The following is a 23,240-nucleotide window of genomic DNA, read 5'->3' as shown; positions in this document are numbered from 1 at the left end:
ATCCTGTCAGTTCTTGATCAGCTTCAATAAAGTTTACTGGTGTTTGGCAAGGAAAACGGCAAACAGACTATTGATTCTATTTTCTCATTGGCTAATTTCCAAAACAAAAATTGAATAGTGTATTTCTAGTTTAATTTGAAAACAGATTGACAGCCTCTACCAGACTTCAGCTCAATGAGATGTGAAACTATACCTCAACTATGTGACTTATTCTGGAAATGCAAACAGACTTTTAAATGCATTGGTGCTACCAGTTGCTGCAGTGATACAGAATGTTAATGACGTTGATATTCATGTGCCCCATTAATAAAGATGAAACAAGTAGTGTATTCAGGAGCTGAATGGCTGTGTTATTGTAAAAGAGCATCAGAAGAAGGTATTGTTTTTCAGTGCAGAAATCTGTGAAAGCCTAGTGATTAGAAAATGTTTGGTTACTTTAGATGTTTCCATTAACCCTCTGCTGCTGTGTCATAGCATAACTTTTGGTTTGTTCTGAAGCATGAGAAAAATGTACCTTTGTTTTGGGGGGGGGGGGGAGGGCGAAATCAGCATGAGTGTTCATTACAAATGAAAAGCTATAGCCACTTCAGCGGCTTCTGGATAGATTCCAAATGTGGGAACAAACTGAGTGACAGGAATATTAATAGATTGGGGAGTGGGGCTGGCTGAATGCAATAGGAGAAAAGATGTGAACCAAAAAAAATCACCAGAATTAGAGGGTAGATTAGTAAATCATCAGTGAAATAGTCACCCACTAACCAAAATTCAGCAAAGTTATAGACATCAAAAATTTCAGCTGGAGAATATATATTTAGTCTATGGTAACTTTTACTTTCTGAATATAAATAAATTGTGATCTATTTCCAATGATTATTTTAGAGTAAAAGAGCTTTCTACAAATTGTACTATACCACTTGATGATTTTTCCTTTATCTCCTGATAGATAATTTGCAGTTAAGTGTTTTGGAACATTACTTATTAAAGTTTAATTTATACATCCTATGGCTTCCAGTTTACCAGAGCATTTAAAGAGATGACCTCTTCTTTCAATCTTGTTCTCTCTGGCACTTGTTAAAATATAAGCAACAAAGTTAAATGTTTTGTTACATTTACTACATTTTAAGGATAGCTTTTAAATGGAATGGATGGAATCCGATATTGTCTGTTTAAAAATAAGTATTGCAATGAGTTCTGTCTGATGTGGTGTCTTATGGCAGATCCCATTATAAAACATCTCTCAATGTTTCTCACATTTCACTAACTATTCATTAGCGAGCTAGCTCAAATAACTTAACTGAACTTTCAGCTTTCTCTTGCTTCTTGGAGAAGACCTGACCTTCCTTCCGCTGTAAGTCTTCATTGTTCCACTGTAAGTCTTCTCTTCATTACTCTTACTACTTTTGCACATCACAGGAAGTTGAGTCTTAAACCTTGTGTCTTCAAGACCGGTTAAATTTATTTCCTTCTTCCCAGCAAATTTTTGTGTGTGCATAAGGTGGCAAAGAAACAGTTCTTCTAGCAAGTGCACCCCTTCCTATATGGAGGCTGTACTGTAGTAGGCTTCCCTAACTATAAGCAAGAAATAGGCCTCTTTCAGAGGGTTGCTTTCCGTCTAAATCAGCCACTATAAATGGATGAATTACTCCCTTATTGCCCTTCCAACCCCTGTAGCTGAGAGAGTTGCCTCTGTTCTGCTGGCATTGGAAATGAGATCCTACCAAGGTCAATATTTCCTTCTGGATTACTAAACAGCAGTACAGTGCACCAGGATGGCCTTTTCTAGATATTTGTTACTGAAAAGTATGATCCTCTTGTTGATTAGTCGTCATGATCCTCAGAGTTGTTGCTCAGGTGTTGATCTTGAGAACCCAAAAACATGGCTGTACAATAAAAAGTAAGGTGTGTTTCTGTAACCTTTCTCTGTAGTCAGTTTCATTCCATCCCACAGGTTGTTGAGGCTGATATATTTTAAATATAATTTTTTTAAGAAAAGTGATACACTGTTGAATACTAAATTGATCTAGTTTATAAACATTAGCTTTGATTTAAAAAAATCGTGTATTAGTCATAGTATCCTTCACAAATTGTACTTTTCAAGTTCTAGTTTTGTTCATTTCGTGAAAATACTACTTAGCTTTATGTCTTTGACATAGCATTTCATAGCAATAAATACACTTTACAATTTCTAAAGGTGTTAGGTTCAGAAAAAGTTTCATACATGTTCAGTAGTGTACCTAATATAACACAGAAATACGTTTGCTGTATCAGAAATGGACAGTCACTAAAATGCATAAAGGATCGTTTGTTGTGGAGATAGTCTTCTCAAAAGGTCACTATATATGTTTGGTTTGGTCTTTTTCTGGTCACTTAAAATTTAAAGACTCTTTTCCTTTTAACTTATATGTGGTTGTTGCATTTCATTGAATTTAAATTTTATAGTTCCTTTATTCAAAACACTAGAGAAGGGTAACTAGAATGTAGTCACAAGCATATTCTGCAAAAATATGTCTGTTTTAAGCTATCTTCAATGTTACCCAGCTACCTTTGTTTTACTGTATGTGAAAAATGATGATTGCATTTTAAAATGAATTCTTACTGTGCTTAATTTTAACTGTGATTCTCAAACTTAATGTTATTATGTTTGGTTTTTTTGTTTATCCTAGGCTTTCTGTTCTGGATTTAGCCCTTAACAACGACACAGAATCGTTAAACAAATGTTGGATCCTCTAGGAATTTTCCTTTGTAACTCCTGTACAACTATGTCACCAGATCATCTTTCTTGAATATAACTGCTTGGTTATAAAGCTATAATCACAATGAATTCAGGCTTATGGAGTCAAGAAAAAGCCAGTTCATCCTATTGGGAAGAGCGTATCTTTTATTTGCTTCTCCAGGAATGCAGTGTTTTAGACAAACAAAATCAAAAGCTTTTGAAAGTACCCAGGGGTAGTATAAGCCAGTTTATTCAAGATCGTTCTTCTGTGGGACACGGCAGAAATATTCCATCTAAAGGCAAGAAAATGCAGATTGGTTTAAAGGTTCTGGAACAACCGTATCCAGTTCTGTTTGTGGATGAGAAAGATGTTGTTGAAATAAATGAGAAACTAGCTGAGTTGCTTTTGGCTATTACCAGCTGTGAGGAAAGATACAGCCTATTTAAAAGCAAAAGCCGATTAAGTAAAGGCCTGCACATAGATGTTGGCTCACCTGTGAGAGTACAGCTGAGGTCGGGAGATGATAAATTTCCTGGAGTTGTTCGCTTCCGGGGACCCTTGTCACAAGACAGATTATTACCAGGGATATTTTTTGGAGTAGAACTACTGGTAAGTTTTTTGCATGCTTGATACATTAGCTCAAACAAAATTTGTCACATAGTTCAATTTGTAAAAAATGGCATCCATCCAGAAGGTCTGGATGCCCTGCAATTACTTAAAATTGAATACAGAATTATACAAAGCATCTATTTTCAGCCTTGTTACTTCCAGCACATTAAAGTCAGCTAGCAACAAGGACAACTTATGGGTGGTTTTTATTATTTTTATTAAATGAGGCTCCAATTCAGCAAAGTATTTAAGCACATAGCTAACCTTTTTTAAGCATATGAATAGCCCTGGAACTTAAGCCAATGTGACTGCTCAGGTGCTTTTAGTTACTCACCTGCTAAAATACCTTGCTGAATCAGGTCCTAATTGTTTACTGGAATGTCTCCAAAATGATGAATTATAATCCCTACAAAAATATTAGTATTTTTAATGTTTTTGGTTTCTCTTTCCAAAATCCAGGAAGAAGGTCGTGGTCAAGGCTTTACTGATGGACTGTACCAAGGAAAACAGTTTTTCAGATGCGATGAGGATTGTGGAGTTTTTGTTGCCTTGGACAAACTAGAGTTGGTGGAAGATGATGACAGTGAACTGGAGAGTGATTATGCAGCTCCAGTTGACACGATGCAGGTAGAACTTCCACCTTTGGAGATCAACTCCAGGGTTTCTCTGAAGATAGGAGAAGGTATAGAGTATGGGACAGTTATATTCTGTGATGTCTTACCAGGAAACGAAAGTTTAGGATACGTTGTTGGAGTGGACATGGTAAGAAAATCTGATTTTAATAACTTTTGCGTGTGTGTTAGTGAAAATACATGCAATTAGAAGATAAACAGGTATCTATCTACAAGTTACTTCGGTGGAGGCTAATGACAGGAAAGTGGAAAATCAACACCGACATATATAGATGGCATTCAGCAGCTATTTTTGGCATGAGGTAATAATATAGTATTTGACTCAAAAGTTTTTAGGCAGAATAGTCTGATTAAGTTGCCTCCACTGCGTTACTTGCTTTGCTAGGTATCACATGAGGCTTGGTATTATTGAACTAATGGTTTGGCTTGTGAGTATGATTTTTACATTTATTTTGCCTTTAGGGGAAATACACTGAATTACTTTTTCCTCTTTGTTTTGGATTTTATTTTGTTATAACCAGTTTGTTTGCATAACTGCATATATATATATATTTTGGTCTGTATTTGCAAGAACACTGAGGTTTTGAAGAACGATACTTTACCTACCTATAAAATACTAAATCTTTTCTCTAAATTTAGTTGTCATGTTCATTTTGTTTAACTTATTCTTAGCAATTTCTGAAAAATTTACTTAAAATAAACAATACCCATGCTTTTGATAGAACCTGCAAAATGTTTTGGCCTGTGCTTCCTTTCCTGATTGCAGCAGCAGCAGCAGTTTGAACAGCTCCAGTGCTTGTTAGCTAACCTAATTATTAGTACAGAAAGAGAGCTTAGTAGATGGCACATTCATGCAAACAGGAAATATTTGTGAGGTGGACTGGAAGAGGTAATCTTTTTTTTTTCTTTTTTTTTATATTGCTTGTAAGATTTTTTTATTTTTTTAAGCCCATACATGTTATAAGTAAGTGGAATATTTTAACTCTTAATAAAAGAAGAATAAGAGTCTTCCATGGTGCAAAAACCTATTGTGCCATTGCATGAAGAATTGCATCAGTTGTGGCATTTCTATATTAATGACCAGTATTAAATCAAGAACAATAATTTTCACATTTTTATTATCTTTAAGGCACTTCTGTTAATGATCACATGTCTATTGCATGTTAAAATATTGTAGCAGAACATTATCTATTGCCAACATTTATGGATTCTGAGAATGGTGTACTATGGTGTTTTTTTTGTTTTGTTTTGTTTTTCTAAATTCTATACTTGAAATTTTATTGCTAAGCAAGAATTTATTTTTCAAACCTTGCATTTTTCCACTTTGTGCCACATATGGCCAAACCTGCATCTAAACTCTCAAATGTGTGTGGATTTTATTAAAATTCTGTAAATACTTCTTTTGGATAATACTTTGAGATCTTAATTTTTTATTTTTAGGATAATCCTATTGGAAACTGGGATGGAAGATACAATGGAAGACAACTTTGCAGTTTTGCAAGTGTAGAAAGTACACTTCTCTTGCATATCAATGATGTTATCCCAGGTATGCTTTGTGGATTTGAAAAACACCTGGCTAGTTAATGTTAATCAGTGCAAAGTATATAATTGCAAAATAAGTGCATTAACATTTTTAAATATACCCCACTGATTAGCATTCCTGGTATCTGCAATCCCTTCTGTTTATGCAGTAACCATTCAAGTGGAGAGGATTTTTGATGGGAAGCAGATTGTCTCATGAATACTTGTGAATAAATATTTGAGTACTGGTGGTGGCAATGCACCCGTTCTTGAAAAGATTCTTATTAATCATCCATCAGATTGTGTTGAGCAATTGTGAATATCTGGAACAAGAAAGTAATTTCTTGTGTAGTATGAAGCTTAGGTCATCCAGTACAATGCAAATAATACTATGTGTTTTACCAGTATCACACAATGCAAATAGCAAATACCCATAGTAATAATTTCTGAAACATCCAAGTTAAAACTGTTTGTTCACATCGGTTCACCAAACTAACCTGCAATAACTACAACCCTTTTTTGTGTGGATACTTCACAAATGGTGTACTAAAATTCAGTTTTCAAATTGTGGTTTTTCTAGCTCTGGTCAAAATGCTGTGCTCTGTGGTAATCAAAATTCTGATCTAGAATATGTAACCACCTAACTAAAATTTGTTACTTTTAGTATTATTTATATATATATATATATATATTTATAAAAAAAATATTTTTGGGGGTGGGGCCTAGCATAGTTGCGGTATTACACAGCTGGGGTCTGTAACTACAACCTTCTCCCCACTCTAACCGTTCTTCAAGAGTACATTCATGCTGAGGAGTGGTGTGAAATGGCACAGGCATATAATGCCACTCATGGAAGCATTATGTACATCTCCTAGTCATTTGTTTAGTTTGCAGTACTTGGGGTGCACTGGATTCTGTTTTGTTTTTCCTCCAGAAAATAGGTTTCTTAGGGACTCCCACATATTATCCGTAAAGAAGGTTTGTTTGTTGCAGCAGTGTTGATAAGTCATAAGTATTCAAAATTGTGGGTCTGTCTTAGTTGTTTCTACTAGCGATATACATATTTATGCTTTTGAATAGGAATTTTAATATCACAAAACCTGAACTCAGTGAATCCTAGTTTTTCTGCTTTTAAAATGTAGACTTCAAAGTACAGAAATAATTTGTGGTCTTTTACTTAATAAATACAATTGAGTATATCTTTTAGTCATCCAAAAATTAGGTTTTGTTCCGCTCAGTTTTGTTACCTTGCTATATTTGGGCATTACACAGCAACTTATTTAAGCATATCCCTGCCTATCTTTAAGCAGGTGTATAGTCTAGTTTATTTTAATGGAGTTACTTGCATGCTTAAAGTTAAGCATATGTTTAAATGCCTTGCTGACTTGGGGCCTAACAGTTCAAAAGGAATGACTATAGTCTTTTTATATTTTAAATACAGTTTTATTGTCGACTGTGTCATGGTAAGTTGTTGGAACTTAAGAGGAACTATACACTTTATCATGGTAAAATGGTAAATCCTTCCAAAAAAATCCCAAGTATCTTCAGGGGATGTTGTTTTGGATGGCTGGGCAGAGATAAGCTAATGTACTCCAGCAGAAGTCACTGAAGTGTGTTTAAATGTACTACTCCTAAGGGGTTATGCTGCTAAAATGTAAATGAACTGCTATTCAGAAACATGAGGATTTTTTTTCATTTGAACTCTAAAAGATATGTTGCATGTTCTAAATCTTCTGATGTTATGCAGAAGAAATGATTTTCTGCTTGCATGATAACTTGCTGTTTTCAATGAACTACATTTAGCGCATTGTGCATAAAATAGGAAGAAATGCAACCAACATTATATTTAAATTGTTGCATGACCTGTGTTTTTTTTTTTTTTTTAAATTCTCTTCATTTTTTGCCAATTCTTTCTGTAAAGTGTCGGGGGGAGAACATCTTATATTTGGGGGGTGAGGAGAGGAAGAGTTCTTCATTGGCTTGCAATTAATAAGTGTGTTTTTGACCACATGCAGAATATGAGACATTACAACATACAAAGACAAACCACAGCCTAAAAAACGTGTAATTGATATAATTTTGGAAAACTGAGGCAGCTAGATTGTGGCATAAGTTCATTTAAAGTTATGCTTGTTTTGCGGGTCTTGTCTTCTATATTGTCATCTTGCAAGGTTCTATTATTTAGTTTCATTTTGCAGTGTACATTGTAGATTTTTCCAGTAGCAGGGAACTGTTTCTTAAAATTTCATTCATAATCTCATGAAAAATCCCATGGACAGTTCTGAAATACATTTTGGTTCTTCATGCTTCAACTTCTTACAGTAAACATAAAATTGACATGTTACAAAATGCAAGTTTTTATCTTTTTGCTTGTCTGAATTGTTAAAGGATGTCTCGTAGAACAGTACATAAAATATAGTTAATAAAATTGGGGGGGGGGGGGGGGGGGGGGGGAAGAGAACCTTACAGTGAAATTGAAGTGTTTCTTACACCTTCATCATGACATCAGACCTATTCAAATGTAGTCATTATAAAAGGCCTGATATTAAAAAAATATTTTGTAGGTCTGCTTCCTCAAGAATATATTTATGTGGAACATTTGTAAATACGCTTTTTAAAAAGGTACCATTGACTTGAAATCTGGTCCACTTAAAAAACTAAGTGGGGAATACTTTCAGGTACCTACCTCAAAATCCCATTCAATTATTGTGAGAACTGATAGGCCAAAATTTTCAAATCTAGGTGCCTAAACTTAGGCTACAAAAGCCATACTTAGGTACCTCATCATGAAATCAGTCTGATTTTCCTCTCATCCAACCTCCACTTTCTATAAGGTAATGGTCGCCCACAGATACCATTTAAATCAACAGGAGCTGCATGTGCCCAGTAGTCTCAAAAATCAGGCCACGTGTTAAGACTCTGACCTTGTATACCCAGGCTTGAAATCTTTGGCCTTAAGTTTTTAATAAGAGAAATGTTGATGATTGTTTTATTTTACTGATTCTTGGTAGTGGTAGTAGAGGGACATTTACTGTGCTTTATTGTACTATGGTTTTAAAGGTTTTATACTTACTTTTTGCCTTATAAGCATAGTTTTATAACCTCTGTTATGCTTGCACCTATGTGAAAAAACTAAAATTCTACCTCTGTGCCTATTCTAGAGACTGTATCACAGGACAGGAGACTTCCCAAACTTGCCTTTGCGTCAAGAGGCGGTGGTGACAAAAGCTTATTCAATCATAGTAAGCAAAAGGTCACAGGTACTTGAGAGTGATTTTACTTCTTAAAAACAGTCCTCCTTATTTTATTTTTAGGGATGTTTGTAGGAAAAGGGAGCATTTTTAATTTATTTATTCGTTCATCTGCTCTTCCTTGGCATTTGAAGTCAGTCCTTTGTGAAATCATAATAAAGACTTCAGGTGAGGAATAGCAGCAACTCTGTTTCCATGAAAATGGCCGTAGGAAAAAACACTGGCAGGGAAATGCAAAAAAATGTATTGCATAGAAGCAGAATACAAAGCTGAATGTGTGTGTGGTTTTTTCAGTTTTCCTGGAGGTTCAATTAGTTGGTTGTAAATAGGTTTGGAAAGATTAGACTTTTCGGTAAATGTCAATTTCTCACTGGCTTCTCCACCCCCCCCCCCCAAAAAAAGAACAAACCTGTTGATTGGAGTTTGCAGATAAGCAAAAGTAAGAAAAATGCTACTCGAGAATTTGTTATTTTGGTTAAGAATGTTTACTGTGTATATTTTGACACATTATATTATAGTTTGTCTCTTAACAATGTTAAAGCTCTAACATTTTGAATCTCAGTGTCTACCTTCATTAAATAATTCTGAACCCCCTCCATAATTTTGCGCAACTGTAAAAAACAATTAAAATGATTAAAAATAAACATTATCTGTCAAAATTGCAGTAATTTTTTAAACAAAATCAGTTTTTTGCCAAGCCTAGTTGTAAAACTACCATCTGCAAAGTGAATATTTTGCAAAAAATATCCCCACCCTACTCCCCGGCCCCAGTCCTACATTAAGTGGATGTCCATTGAGGTCTGTGTAACTCTGTGGGCACAGGGATCTACCTGCATGGAATTCAGTGTGGAATTGGACCTTAGTTTGCTCTTCTACTCTGAACTAGTTAATTGAATAATTTTTATTTAAAGGGTAACCAGTTTATATATATAAACAAACTTCGGCTTGGACAATTAAAATAGTTTTAGGAGCCATGTTACCTCAGTGCAGGCTTTGAACTTGGTTGTCTTTGCTGCAGGAGTACTCGCTGCCCCTGGAAAGTGGGAGGCAGGATTGCTTGTGTACAAGATATGTAATGAAATGAGCACAAAGCAGGATTTTTATTAATGCTGTTTCTTCTAGGATCTACCTCCGAGCCTGGAAATAGAAACAGATCTGAATTTTTTTACACATTAAATGGCTCTCCAGTTGATTCTCAACCACAAACTAAATCAAAAAACACATGGTATATTGACGAAGGTAATGAGGGATAAGTTACCCTTTTATACAAATGCATGCTGTTTCACATAAGGCTATACTGAAATGTTCATTAGCACCGTGGAAAGTGAGTGTTACTTGGGGGACGGGGGAATCAAACTGTTTGAAATAGGTGTTCTGTGTTTGATCATGCCAAACATTGATGAATACCCCTTTAACCAGTGGTGGACAACCTGCGGCCCGCAGGCCACATGCGGCCCGTCAGGGTAATCCACTGGTGGGCTGCGAAACAGTTTAACATTGACTGTCCCGGCAAATGGGACCTTGGGAAGCGGCGGCCAGCACATCCCTGCAGTCCGCGTCCCTTCCTGCAGTTCCCATTTGCCGGGAATGGCGAACCGGGGCCGCTGGGAGCTGCAGGCAGCCATGCAAATGTAGACAAACTATCTGGCGGCCCTCCAGCAGATTACACTGACAGGCTGCAGGTTGCCCACCACTGCCTTCGAGGTATTATATACACTTAATCTTAACTGGAAAATTGTAGCTTTTCAACTCTGTTGTAAGTAGGTCTGTAACAAACTCATTGTATGTAAATGGGGGCGAGTTACACGTGTTACACATGACATTGTTGAGGCACATCACTGAATGTGGATGATACCTTCAAACCTCCTCCTGGTACATAAAGGAGTTTTATCTGACTCATCCTTCTGAAGTTTATTTAACTCTCCAGTTTTAAGTGGATCATAATATTGTCATATTCAGTACACCAGTTGTTCAGAGTTATAACAAAATCAGCTAGTTATGTTTGATAAAACAAAATGATACAAAAATGCAAGTGTCTCTAAAGTTTCTTGAAACTGCACACTTGATTTTAAGAAAATACCTAAAGCATGTAGAATCAGTAAATCTTGATAGTTTCTGCTCTTAGCTAACAAAAGACAGAGAGGTTTATACTATCCCCAGAAATTGCTTCTAGGGTCATAACAGGTGTGTGTGTCATCTGGCAAGGAGTTCTTATGGCTGAAACTGGGGAGGGGGAATGCTAAAAACATGGGTTTACAACGAAAGCACATACAGCAGTAACAGGCACTGAAGTCCAATAAACTTAAAAATGAAACTGAGTTAAGATCATTCCTGGCTGCCTAGCAAATAATAAATGCATTATTTCAGTGTAAAATCGGTTTGAGAGAGAATTTCTCTGATTTAAAGTGAGTAAGAACTTATTTCCTGGAAACTAACAAGCGTGAAGGAGTTAATTTTGTGTTTTTGGAATTTTTAAATACTGTCACATGACAAGGCTGACAAGAAAAGGATAAGTTGCTACTTGCTCTGTAAATGCCAGTTGTGCATCATAGACCAGCTAGGGAGTTGAGACAAGACGTAAGACGCTTATAAATAGTATCAAACTAGTACATCTGCTTGTGACCTCATTTATCTAGCACTGAATTACTCATGATTTATTTACGTTTCTTCAGGTAGCAAGTCAGTTACTTTATCCTGCATGAGCACTAGATGACAGATCCTATCTCTGCGTGAACCAAAATGTACTCTTACGATATGCCCAGGGGATAAATGATGTCCTAAATCAGATATTTATAACCTATAGTTAATAACAAGCAAATGTGAAACATACTACACTAGTTACTAACTGCCAGCTGTCAAGTCATTCCATGATTCCTGTTGACATGTATATTAAAACAACTGGTTTTTTTTTTTTTTTTGGCTTTGGCCATTCCACATAGCATATTTCTTAAAATTTGTGACACCTGGACGCAACTATAAAGATTGGCAGTGTAAGAAAATTCTGTTCTATATTTATCTTCAGACTAAGCCTTCCTATAGTTGCCCACTAATGTACCCTACCCTGACTTAGAAAATCTGTGCTCTTTGCTGCATTATGCTGTGGAGTCTCCTCACCAAACACTGCAAATATTATGCCTAATTTAGGGTGATGACTTTGTGAAAGGGATTATTGTCCATTAGGAAGAGATATGAGGTTATAAACTATTTACTTAGTTTGGCAAACTTGACTATAAATACAGGAAAAATCCAGAGGCAAAAGGAACAGTGTTTTTGTGATGTCAGGAAATGTTGCTCCACAAGCATAATAGCATATTAGCTGCCCTTTTCATTTTAAATGAAATGAAATGATTTAGGCCTTCAGCAAAGGTACGTAATTTTGAATACTAGCTTGTGCAGGAGGAAGGGGGATAGACACTCTTCCCCAGCAGAAGACATGCATCTGGGACACACAATTCTTGGAGCTTTTTGGCATACTGGGGAAATGTGCTTACAGCACCATATACAGTAGTACAACATTGCATATTCCCTTCTCTGTGCCTAGCAGTTCTGTTGGCTGCTGTGGAAGTGAGCACAGGTCTAGCCCTACCTACTCACCCGGGTGTCTCATACTTCCAGTAGTGTTTGGAGGCAGCGTGTAGAGAGGCTAGCTGGGGCGTGTGTGTGTGTGTGTGTCTTTCTCTCTTTCTCTCTTTCTCTCTTTCTCTCTTTCTCTCTTTCTCTCTTTCTCTCTTTCTCTCTTTCTCTCTCTCTCTCTCTCTTTCTCTCTTTCTCTCTTTCTCTCTTTCTCTCTTTCTCTCTTTCTCTCTTTCTCTCTTTCTCTCTTTCTCTCTTTCTCTCTTTCTCTCTTTCTCTCTTTCTCTCTTTCTCTCTTTCTCTCTTTCTCTCTTTCTCTCTTTCTCTCTTTCTCTCTTTCTCTCTTTCTCTCTTTCTCTCTTTCTCTCTTTCTCTCTTTCTCTCTTTCTCTCTTTCTCTCTTCCCCCCCCCCCCCAGGAACCACACTGCCTCACTACCTTTGGGCTCTTGTGGGGAATTAGGCTGGCTGTGGGAGTCTTCCTCTGTGGCCTTAGTGAAGGTACAGATAAACACAGTGAGCCTAGGTCAGGGTGGGGCAATGGTGAGTCAGGCCCTCAGGCAGGGGCTGAGCAGTAACAGTATATAGTAACAGGCCCAAGCCCTAGGTTCCAGTGGGCCTGGGAGAGGGGGAGACTGCCACCCACAAGTTGGGTGGCAGGGGGATGCAGACCCTCCCACTCCACTGCATCCCAGCCCGGGGCCCTAGCAGCAGCAGAAGACCCGCTACTGAGTCAGTGGGGATCCTGGCCGCAACACACTGACATGGGTTCTCGCAGTGCTGCAGCCAGACTAGAGTTGGCTGCCCCCCAGGTTATTCCCAGACTCCCCCTCTTGAGGTACCTGGGTTAGGGTGGTGTCTTCATGGGGGTCCAGCACCATGGATTCCTTGGGATAGCTGGCACGGGGCAGGCTCGGCAACTCCTCTGGGTAGCTGGCGCGGGGCAGGTCGGGCCAGTCCTCGGGTTTTCCGCAGGCCGCTGGGCTTTCCCAATTGTGAGCTAGGCTGGAGGCGTCTGGCCTTCCCAGTGTCTGCCTGCTTCCCCAGTGAGCCCTGAGGTTGGGCCTTTATACTTCCAGGGCAACTCCTGACTCTCGGGGGCGGGCTCAGAGCTCCCTGGTTCCACTCACTGTGGTGTCTGGAGGGGCTCGTCCCTCTCCGGGATGGCAGGGAACCACACCGCCTCACTACACAGCGATTCCTGGTATCTCTACAATTTGTGACTAGTTTCCGCTTGCAGTGGTAGGGAAAATCTTTTGGTGCACCTGCACGGGGACCAATCATAACTGGGCTCAGCATTTTCTATCCACAGCTACAGTAAGATGTTGTTTTTGACCTACAGAGCCTTTCTTTGGGAAGCGAGTGAGCTACTTAATATGTCCCTTGTTTCTTTGTTAACAGTTGCTGAAGACCCTGCAAAATCACTTGCCGACCCATCTTCTGGATTCGGTCATTCTTCACCGCCACTACAGCCGCCTCCAACAAACTGTTTATCTAACGAAAATAGATTTCACTCTCTACCTTTTAGCCTGACAAAAACGTCTCATACTAATGGTACTATTGGACATAGCCCCCTCTCTCTGTCTGTTCAATCAGTTATTGGGGATTTGAACACTGCTGCCACCCAGGAAAGTCCATCAACAGTAGTGCCTGTCAATAACTTGCATGGTCTTGAGGCAGGTTCACTGGCTGAAGTTAAAGAGAATCCTCCTTTCTATGGAGTAATCCGCTGGATCGGTCAGCCCCCAGGAGTAAATGAAGTATTGGCTGGATTGGAACTGGTAAATAATACAAACTGCACAGTCGTATTGTTTACAGTTCTATTTTCTGTCTGTCTTGCAATTTAAGTAATAGTTTTGTAACTGAGGACCAGAGCCCATGTACTCTACAAAATACCAGTAATTTGGCTTGGCTGAAATATAGTTGTCACATGATCTGAGTGCAGCATAGTTTAAATTTTTGAATAGGACTTAATCATTTTATAACTCCATTAAAGCCTTGTTTCATCATCAAGTTATGAGATGGTTGGGGTCTTTCTGTACGACAGATAAAACTGTTGTAGTTAGACATTTTTGTAGTGTAGAAGAGCCTTAAATTCCTTTTATTTGTTTCTTAGTTTATATAGGCTGCTCCATCAGAATTTGTGAATTACTGGACATCCATCATTTTCTCTTTAAAAAGACAGGGAATACAACCTACATAAAATATTGTCTGTAATAGTCTTCAGAATGTGAAGGCTGTTACCAGACGGTAGAATATTAGCATAATGATTGCCACCATAGTTCCACGGTAACTAATAGTTATATTCAGAGACTTGAATTTAGTAGTGGATTTAAGTCATACTTAATAGGTAGAGCAGAGCAGAAAATGGTTTTCCAAGTCCTGCTCTGCTTTGGAACAAAACTGGGACTTTTCACATATTTTTCTTTGGGGGGAGGAAGGGAGAGAAAAGAGAGACACACCCACCCCAGAATAGCCCTAACCACTAGATACTAGCATTCACCTGGGATATGGGAGACCTAGGATCAAATCCTTGCACTGCCAGATGAAGAGTGCTCTAACCACAAGGCAACTGGTTATTTTGGGGTGGGTTTCTCTCGGTCTCTCCTGTTGGAGTGTCTTCACTTCATATGAGTAATATTTGTTGGGCTAGAGAGAGACTCTATAGCCAAGTGATTAGAGTATTCATTGGGATGTGTGAGCCCAGGTTCCAGTCCATGAGTCTTTCATGTCCCATTTGAGTGTCCCAAGAAATCTTTCCTGACAAAAGTTACTGGGAAAAGTGTTTTCAGTTTTGATGAATTAGCATTGTCATTGACAAACCATTTTGCCGAAAATTCCCAACCAGTTCTACTTAAAAGGCCAATTACACAAATTTCAAATAAAGCCACAGCTGCAGCAGAATTATGCAGATTTGTCTTATGATTTTGATAGTTTTATGGTAGTCGTAGACCTGGTTGTGACTGTGCAGCAACTAAATTATTTTCTGTGCACGTAATATGATGCCTCTTAAGAATAATTTTCTATTGAATTTTACACAAGTATGTATTAAAATCGTAGCAGTATACGTATGGTAAACATGTTTTCTCTCTTAAAGAGGAGGCAGATGAGGACATGGGTGCATTTTGATTTGTCACCAAAAAAACCACTGTAGCTGATTAACTTTGTCCTTCATCCTATATTTGCAGTCACAAATGATCTGCAGGCTGTGTTTTGTGACTCCATGGGCTAAACTTGGCCTTTGGACTTGCACATAGTACACTTCTGCAATAGGTCTAACATCTGTTTAATAGTCATTAATACCTTTGACAGCATCCTTGAAATAGCTATCTTCCAGTCTTAATTATTCTGTTTCCTGTTATAATTATACTTCAGACATTCAGACTTCCTTCATGCTCACAGTTACAGAGGTTGCACTGGTATATTTCCCCCCAGCCCGCAATGAAAAAAATTCAAACGATAATTATTTATGGTGGTGAAAAATACTGCATAGAGAATACCGTAAACTTACCTGATTGCAGAGGGGTTGAAGGGCAGAGAAACGTGGCTTTGCTGGTCTTATCATTAAACTAAAAATAAATCACTCCTGAACTGAAGCCATATATAACAACTTGTAGCCCTAAATCAATCTTGCATCGCAGAGTAGAAAACTTGAATAGAGGTGTCTTTATCATAAATATCTTGTCAAACACCTAAATCACCAGAATCCTAGGAATTGGAGTTCTAGGACAGTAGTTCTGCATGCAGTTTTTTCCATTTTTTAAAAAAAAAAGTGGTAAACCCCCTCTGTTTCATTTTCAGGAAGATGAATGCGCCAGCTGTACAGATGGAACATTTAAAGGAACTAGATACTTCACCTGTGCCCCCAAAAAGGCTCTCTTTGTTAAACTCAAGAGCTGCAGGCCAGATTCTAGGTTTGCGTCACTGCAGCCTGTTCCCAACCAGATTGAACGCTGCAACTCTCTAGGTATTGAACATGTCCTTCTCAATTATTTACTAATGTGGATGTAACATTGTTCCTGATTTTGGTTCTTCATGCAGTAGTCAGCTAGAAATACATAGCATTTAAAAGGCTGTACAAACACTACTTAATCTGATTAGTAGTTGGTGAGAGTACTATGCACAGAACACAATTTAACATTTTTCTGTGAATTATTCTGTCAATGACTTTAAAGCAAAAAAATGTTCTACCACTACTTTTAAGAAAGTTGAAGCTTTTTCTTATTGCAGTCTTATATATCATGTGACAAAGATCAGTGTGTAAATTGTGAAATGTATTGGAAATTGAAGTTTTTAATTACACTTGGCATTTCTCACTTTACTGATGGCAGCAGCAATCTTGCTGAGAGTTTTATAGAAATGTAGAGTTGGAAGGGACGTCGAGAGGTTATCTAGTCCAGTCCTCTGTGCTGAGGCAGGACACCCTGACAAGTGTTTGTCTAACCTGTTCTTAAAAACCTTCAATTATGGGGATTCCATAACTTTCATTGGAAGCCTGTTTCGATGCTTAACTATCTCTATAGCTAGAACGTTTTTCCTAAATCTCCCTTGATGCAGGTTAAGCCAATTACATTTGCAACTCCAGCAATATATGATCTGGTTCAGATCCTGTAAGTCCGCTTCCATTCTCCTTCAATACAGCTCATTTTGAGAGGGGAAAAAATCAGCATGTTAATACTAACAACTTAATGAAATGGAAAAGAGTGCTTGTGTACATGGTGGAGGCATATTCTTTGGATGCAAAATATTCAGACTGTCTTGATGATCTTATGCTAGATGTGTTTTGGCAAAGAGAAATAGTTTCTAAACATTCGTACCTTTTAAGATGGTTTAAATAAAACATGTAAAAATTAGGAAGAAATTCATTTATGCACACTAGATGAAACTCTATTCCAGTGTAGTGGGCTCAACCCAAGTGTGATAATGTGGGACATCAGTGGGGCTTTAAGGACTTGTGCACCATCGCTGCAGAATGTGTTTCACTCACTGAGAATAAATAGTACAATAAATGCCACACTGCTTCCTTCCAGGACCTGAAGAGCAGCTCTCTGTTGCTTGAAAGTTTGTACATTCCTTCAAGACAAATTGGTCCAATAGAATGTTACATCACCAACCTTGTCTCCCTTTCTAGTATAGGGAAAGAATGGTTTCAAAGTAAGCAATATATTGTCTACAAAACACTTATAGAAAAATCTTGATGGAGGTGAAATTTTGAAGCTTTTAAGTAACTTAAAAAAAATATTTTCAGCCTTTGGAGGATACTTAAGTGAAGTAGTAGAAGAAAACACTCCTCCAAAAACAGAAAAAGAAGGTTTAGAGACCATGATTGGAAAGAAGAAAGGTATCCAGGGTCATTACAATTCCTGTTACTTAGACTCCACCTTATTCTGGTAAGGTTTTTTTTAATTTTTTTTTTTAATTTCTTTTAATTTGTGCAACTGAATTCAAAGATGTGGGTGAGGAGAAATGTTACAAACATAATAGAGTAGCAGAGTACTAATTTGTATTGAATGTTTTGCATTATTGCTGTGCAACGAACAGTACATATATATGATTACATACTGGAGATGAATATAGTGGAATAACTATTGTACATGTAATCCCTACAGTGGCATAACATTATTTTCAATTGAATGGAACCCACCAGGGCCGGATTGGCTCCTGACTATACATTGTGATATTCACTGAGCGGGTTAAGTAACTTCCTAACATGAAATGTTTAATTTGAATTCTTGACTGGTTTCCAGTCATTATTCTTATCTTCTTCCTTTATTTTCTTTGGTGTGGGGTAATTTATTTTTGCTTGATTTGTTCTTTACTTTCTCCTCTGGCCTTCATTGGTTTGTCTTGAGACTTAGTTATGTTCCTCAGCATTTTACAGACTGAAAATAGTTTTTTTTCTCTTTCAGCCTTTTTTCTTTTAGCTCTGTTTTGGACACTGTTTTACTTAGACCAAAAGAAAAGAATGATGTAGAATATTACAGTGAAACTCAAGAGCTGCTAAGGACAGAGATTGTAAACCCTCTGCGGATGTAAGTAGTTGCATAGAAAACATTGTACCAGAAGTGGCCAATGAGTCTCCAGTCTAATATAAATTTCATAAATACCTAGCCAACTGTGCAATACTATGTCAAGGGAATGAAAAGTTCCTTCCTGAGGACTGCTATTGTAAGGCAGTGAGGATAAACTGCTCTGGTGATTTTTAATCTAATTGGTGTAACTGCAGATGATCTTACAAAAAATGTAAGACGGCATAGTTATATCGGCATTTCCATTTTCTGGAACTGGAAACAAACTTGTCTCTAGCTTTAGATAAACCATATGTGTTGGCACAAAATAAGTGGTAGTAGTCACCAGTGGTGACTTGGACAGACAGATTGTTCTAACTACCCAACATCTTGATAACTATGGCATGAAAAACAGTTGTTGTGCCTCAGTTTCTCTTCTGTTTAGGATTGTGTGATTCAGACGGACTCTTCTCTTCCTCATTAGTAACAATCACAACTGCTTTTAAAAAGTTTCAGAAAATTCTGCTTTGTGGGTATATCATACACTGAAATCATTTTAGCAAATTATATTAAAAGAGAAATTCAAAGGTAATGAGTAGAGGTGAGAAGTTTGAGGCTCATAGAACAAAGGAAATGTTACATTAGGACATACATAGCAATATGCAGTGGGGATTATAAATTCATCTTTAGTTCAAAAAAAGATCACTGGGGTCTATGAAAACATAATTAATTAGTAATGGTTATAGTTCTGAAGCTATACTTTGGTTTTACCATTAATAACTTCTTTGTAAAAGTTTTAGCTTTCTTCCTTTGAAGAAAAATGCTGGATTTTGAATTCTTAGAAGTGAAGATGTGCACACCACTGGTGTATTTTGTGATTCCATGGCCAGAGAATGGATTGCACAGTCTATCTCCAGCCAAAGAAATCTCAGATGATTGCTAGGACAGAAAATTAAAAGCTTTTTGTTTTTGTTTTTTGTCTCCCCTTACCCCCAGTGTTTCAAGGCTTTTCGTTACACCTTCCCACAATATAGAAAGAGGAGACACATCTCCTCTCTAATTCACAAAACTTCAACCACCTCCATGTGTCAAACACAGTTTTTAGCATTCAGGAAAAAGTGAAATACTCTTAACTGGAACAATTTCTGCAATCCTGTTGTGTACTGTCATTATAAAATTTGGTGAATACTGAATATGGTGGGGTAGTGCAAGTCAATTTGACGACTATTCCAAAACTGAAATGTGTGTAACATTTAGTATTCAGATAAATAACACAAACTAATTTGTTTCATGTTTTATAAAACTCTGAATTTACATGAAGCTATCACAGAAATGTCCATGCACCTCAGAATTCAGCAGCACTCTGTCACAGAAAATTGTGGCCATGATAAAGAACTTGGTCCATTGTGCTGCAGAATACAAGAGGTCTGGCATTTAGATTTATGAGGGGAATGCCAGATACTATAAAAGTCAGTAAAGGAAATAAAGTTTTTTGAGCAAATAGTCTGTATTCTAGCTTCTGGTTATTAAGTCTCTCTTCTCTACTGACTTGATGAAAAGGTTTAGCTAATAGTTTATTAAACCAATTTCTTAATGTAGTTACGGATATGTGTGTGCCACGAAAATAATGAAATTGAGGAAAATACTTGAAAAAGTTGAAGCTGCATCAGGATTCACTTCTGAGGAAAAAGGTAATTGTAGAGGTGTTTTTTTTTTTTTTTTTTTGCTTCTAGATATCTAGTAGTTGCTATAAGCTGACTGAAAAAATATTAATTACATAGTCTATGTTAAGATATACAGAGATTTTTTTTTTCTGTAGCACCCATCACTATAGTATCAAAACTTTGATTTAGGGATGGAGATTGAAGAATTTACTCTCCTGCTAGCTACTACTGAATGAGGAGGCCTAAACTAGCAATTTCTGCAGAATCGAAGCTTTTGATTTCCCCCCCGCCCTTCCTTGGAGGCTGTGACACACCAACAAAGTAAAAATGATTACCACTGTAGATATTTCTTGCATCGATTAGCAGATACTGTAATTACTTTTCTATTTCCTCTGCTGGTGGTAGCTTTTTTCCGTCTTCTCAGGATAAAATTTCACAGGGTCAAATAATTCCCTTTGGAGTAGGATATCTTTTGTTAATCTGTAAGTCTTGTTATCCAGAATTTAGCCTTCATCTGTTTATGGTTCTGATTGGTGCTTAGTAGATGATGAAGTTGAGGATTGTGTGCTCCCAAATGTGGCAGTTGATAAGTTGACATAACTACGATGCTACTAAAATTGAATGTTTGTTTTTTTTGTTCCAATTAGAATAAAGCTGCTTAATTTTATTACAGAAAACAGTCTTGGAGATTGTATGTGCTTTAACATGCTACTATTACTTTTATTTTTGTCCAGATCCAGAAGAATTCTTGAATATTTTATTTCATCATATTTTAAGAGTAGAGCCACTGTTAAAAATAAGGTAAAATGCTCTTTTGACTAAACAATAAAAATGTACATGTTGAACTCTTACTGGCAGAATAAATCTGGCTGTGATGCTAGTGCCAGTGCAGGAGCTGAAGAAAGGGCTTCCACCCTTAAAGCTGGTCTAAATTATGCTCCTTGCTAACACTGCCTTCAGCCTCATTTGGGGATGTGACAGGGTGCTGAGTAAGGAGGGCTTAATCATCCCCCTGCCACTCCAGCCTCAATCAAGGGGGTTGGATTGGGGCTGGTTGAAGAGCCCTGTGCCTGCCTGGCAACGAGAAACAGCTGCCAGCCTTATTAGTTAGGGGCTATAAAAGCGAGGGGAGGGGAAGGGTGGGGCGGGGCCCGGGCCCGGGCCTCTGGTCTGCTGCTGGCAAAGTTTGGCTGTAAAAAACCTGTACATAGGTAGTAAGGTGGTGGTGGGAAACAGCTGTAAATAAAGAGCACTGGTGTTTGCATCAACCTGAGGCATTCCTGACTGGTTTGCGAGGGAAGCAGGGGCAGAAACCAGAGGGGCCCAGCTTACGTCTCATGACGGGGGGTATCAGCAAAGTATATTGCTGCTTTGGCTGTGCCTACTGCTGCCTCTGGCTTGCTCCTAAAAGCTCTTTGTGTCAAGGTTTTTGGTTCCCTGGGGATGGTGTAAAGGTCTCCTGCACCTGTTTGTTGTACATGTTGGCCTTATGTGCCTGACCTTTTTATGGCCCCTTTGTACCAGCATAGCTAACCCACAGGGCCCATAGAGCAATTCTGAATCTAGCCCTTACTGTGTAGCCAGTTACTTTTGGAACAACTTTTTGAAGCAATCTTAAGCAGTAGAATCTGACATAAAATATTGTGGCTTTTCAGGAAAAATGTAATAGTTTGCTGTGGAGGAGGCATAAAGATTTTGATTTCTTATTTCTTTCAAAGTTAAACACATGCAGTCCTTATTAAAAATAATTCTTTATAAAATTGTAGGGCCTCATTCTCCCCTATGGAAGTTATTACTTCTGAGGCAGGAGGAGAGAACTAATCTAACTCACGGCGTTTTGTATTCATTCTTTGGGAATAGGATGTTGGGGTTTATTCACCCCCACCCCCACATAGAATTGGCAGAGATTTAGCCCCCTAAATCTGCATGTCTTTGGGCATGCAATGGAGGGCCTATTGCTTCCATGCTGTTGCCTAGCCGTTGCCTTTCTGTGGCCCCTTAACAATACATCTCTTGCAGCAGCATTCTTGCCCGGAATTTCTCAAGGGCTTCTTTCACTGGGAATCCCTTGCTCCCCATAAGCTCTGCAATAAACTTTCCTGAGTTGCCCTGCAGATTTGAGTTGAGATTATTAAACCTATTGTGGTCAGCTCCTAGCCCTCTCCTTTGGAGCTTCTTCAGAGAAGCTTCTGTAAGTTGTGGGAAAAGATAGAGGAAGCATGTTGTGGAGCTGGCACACTCTACTTTCTTCCTATTTCTACCCTAGCCCAGATTCATGGGCTTTTGTCTCCCCTCCTCTCTCAAAAAATAAGGAAAAACTGAGTCCATATAGAGAATATTTTCAGAATATAACATGCAAGATCCTGGCCCACTATACTGCAGTATTTCAGCACTGTTAAACTATGATGATTTGCCTAATCAATCTGTAGAAATTGTGGATGTTCCAGATTTAACAGTTTGGGAATTTTGGATATTCACATTAAAATAGATGTAGTATAGTTGAACAAAATTTTAAGAATGCTTTAAGCCCAAGGATACCCCGTGCTGTGCTTTCTTAAAGGAACACTGAAGAGACAAAAATCATATTTTCAAAGGAAGTTGTCAAGGTTCCTTCCCCACTCTGAACTCTAGGGTACAGATGTGGGGACCTGCATGAAAAACCCCCTAAGCTTATTTTTACCAGCTTAGGTTAAAACTTCCCCAAGGTACAAACTATTTTTTACCTTTTGCCCCTGGACTTTATTGCTGCCACCACCAAGCGTCTAACAAATATATAACAGGGAAAGAGCCTGCTTGGAAATGTCTTTCCCCCCCCAAAATCCTCCCAAACCCTACACCTCCTTTCCTGGGGAAGGCTTGATAAAAATCCTCACCAATTTGCATAGGTGAACACAGACCCAAACGCTTGGATCTTAAGAACAGTGAAAAAGCAATCAGGTTCTTAGAAGAAGAATTTTAATTGAAGTAAAAGAATCACCTCTGTAAAATCAGGATGGTAAATACCTTACAGGATAATCAGATTCAAAACATAAAGAATGCCTCTAGGCAAAACCTTAAGTTACAAAAAGACACAAAAACAGGAATATACATTCCATTCAGCACAACTTATTTTCTCAGCCATTTAAACAAAACAGAATCTAACGCCTATCTAATTAGATTGCTTATTAGCCCTTTAGAGGAGTTCTGACCTGCATTCCTGCTCTGGTCCGGGCAAAGAAAAAACAGAGACAGAACCCTTTGGGTTCCACCCCCCCCCCGCTTTGAAAGTAT

General features: G+C 38.0%; 1 protein-coding gene across 12 annotated transcripts in view; it reads left to right on the top strand.

Moving 5' to 3' along the window:
* CYLD (CYLD lysine 63 deubiquitinase) overlaps nt 1-23,240 on the top strand; it is a 46,773-nt gene that overhangs the window by 5,949 nt on the left and 17,584 nt on the right. For 5 of the 12 annotated variants that reach the window (XM_043525972.1, XM_007059660.4, XM_027822127.3 and 2 more), the window contains 11 exons: nt 2,664-3,323; nt 3,783-4,085; nt 5,396-5,501; nt 8,638-8,736; nt 9,850-9,966; nt 13,700-14,079; nt 16,100-16,265; nt 17,547-17,688; nt 18,208-18,330; nt 19,906-19,997; nt 20,705-20,771. In XM_043525972.1, the coding sequence (XP_043381907.1) occupies nt 2,817-3,323; nt 3,783-4,085; nt 5,396-5,501; nt 8,638-8,736; nt 9,850-9,966; nt 13,700-14,079; nt 16,100-16,265; nt 17,547-17,688; nt 18,208-18,330; nt 19,906-19,997; nt 20,705-20,771 (2,102 nt within the window). In that variant the 5' untranslated portion in view covers nt 2,664-2,816. Of the gene's footprint in view, nt 1-145; nt 377-2,663; nt 3,324-3,782; nt 4,086-5,395; nt 5,502-8,637; nt 8,737-9,849; nt 9,967-13,699; nt 14,080-16,099; nt 16,266-17,546; nt 17,689-18,207; nt 18,331-19,905; nt 19,998-20,704; nt 20,772-23,240 lie in introns of all 12 variants that reach the window. The other 7 variants (XM_027822131.3, XM_043525975.1, XM_043525974.1 and 4 more) reach the window with 4 other exon arrangements.

This window comes from Chelonia mydas, chromosome 12 (assembly GCF_015237465.2).
Source record: "Chelonia mydas isolate rCheMyd1 chromosome 12, rCheMyd1.pri.v2, whole genome shotgun sequence".
NCBI lineage: Eukaryota > Metazoa > Chordata > Testudines > Cheloniidae > Chelonia > Chelonia mydas.
Note: the sequence above shows the minus strand (reverse complement) of the source record. Positions and strands in the feature narration are given on the sequence as shown.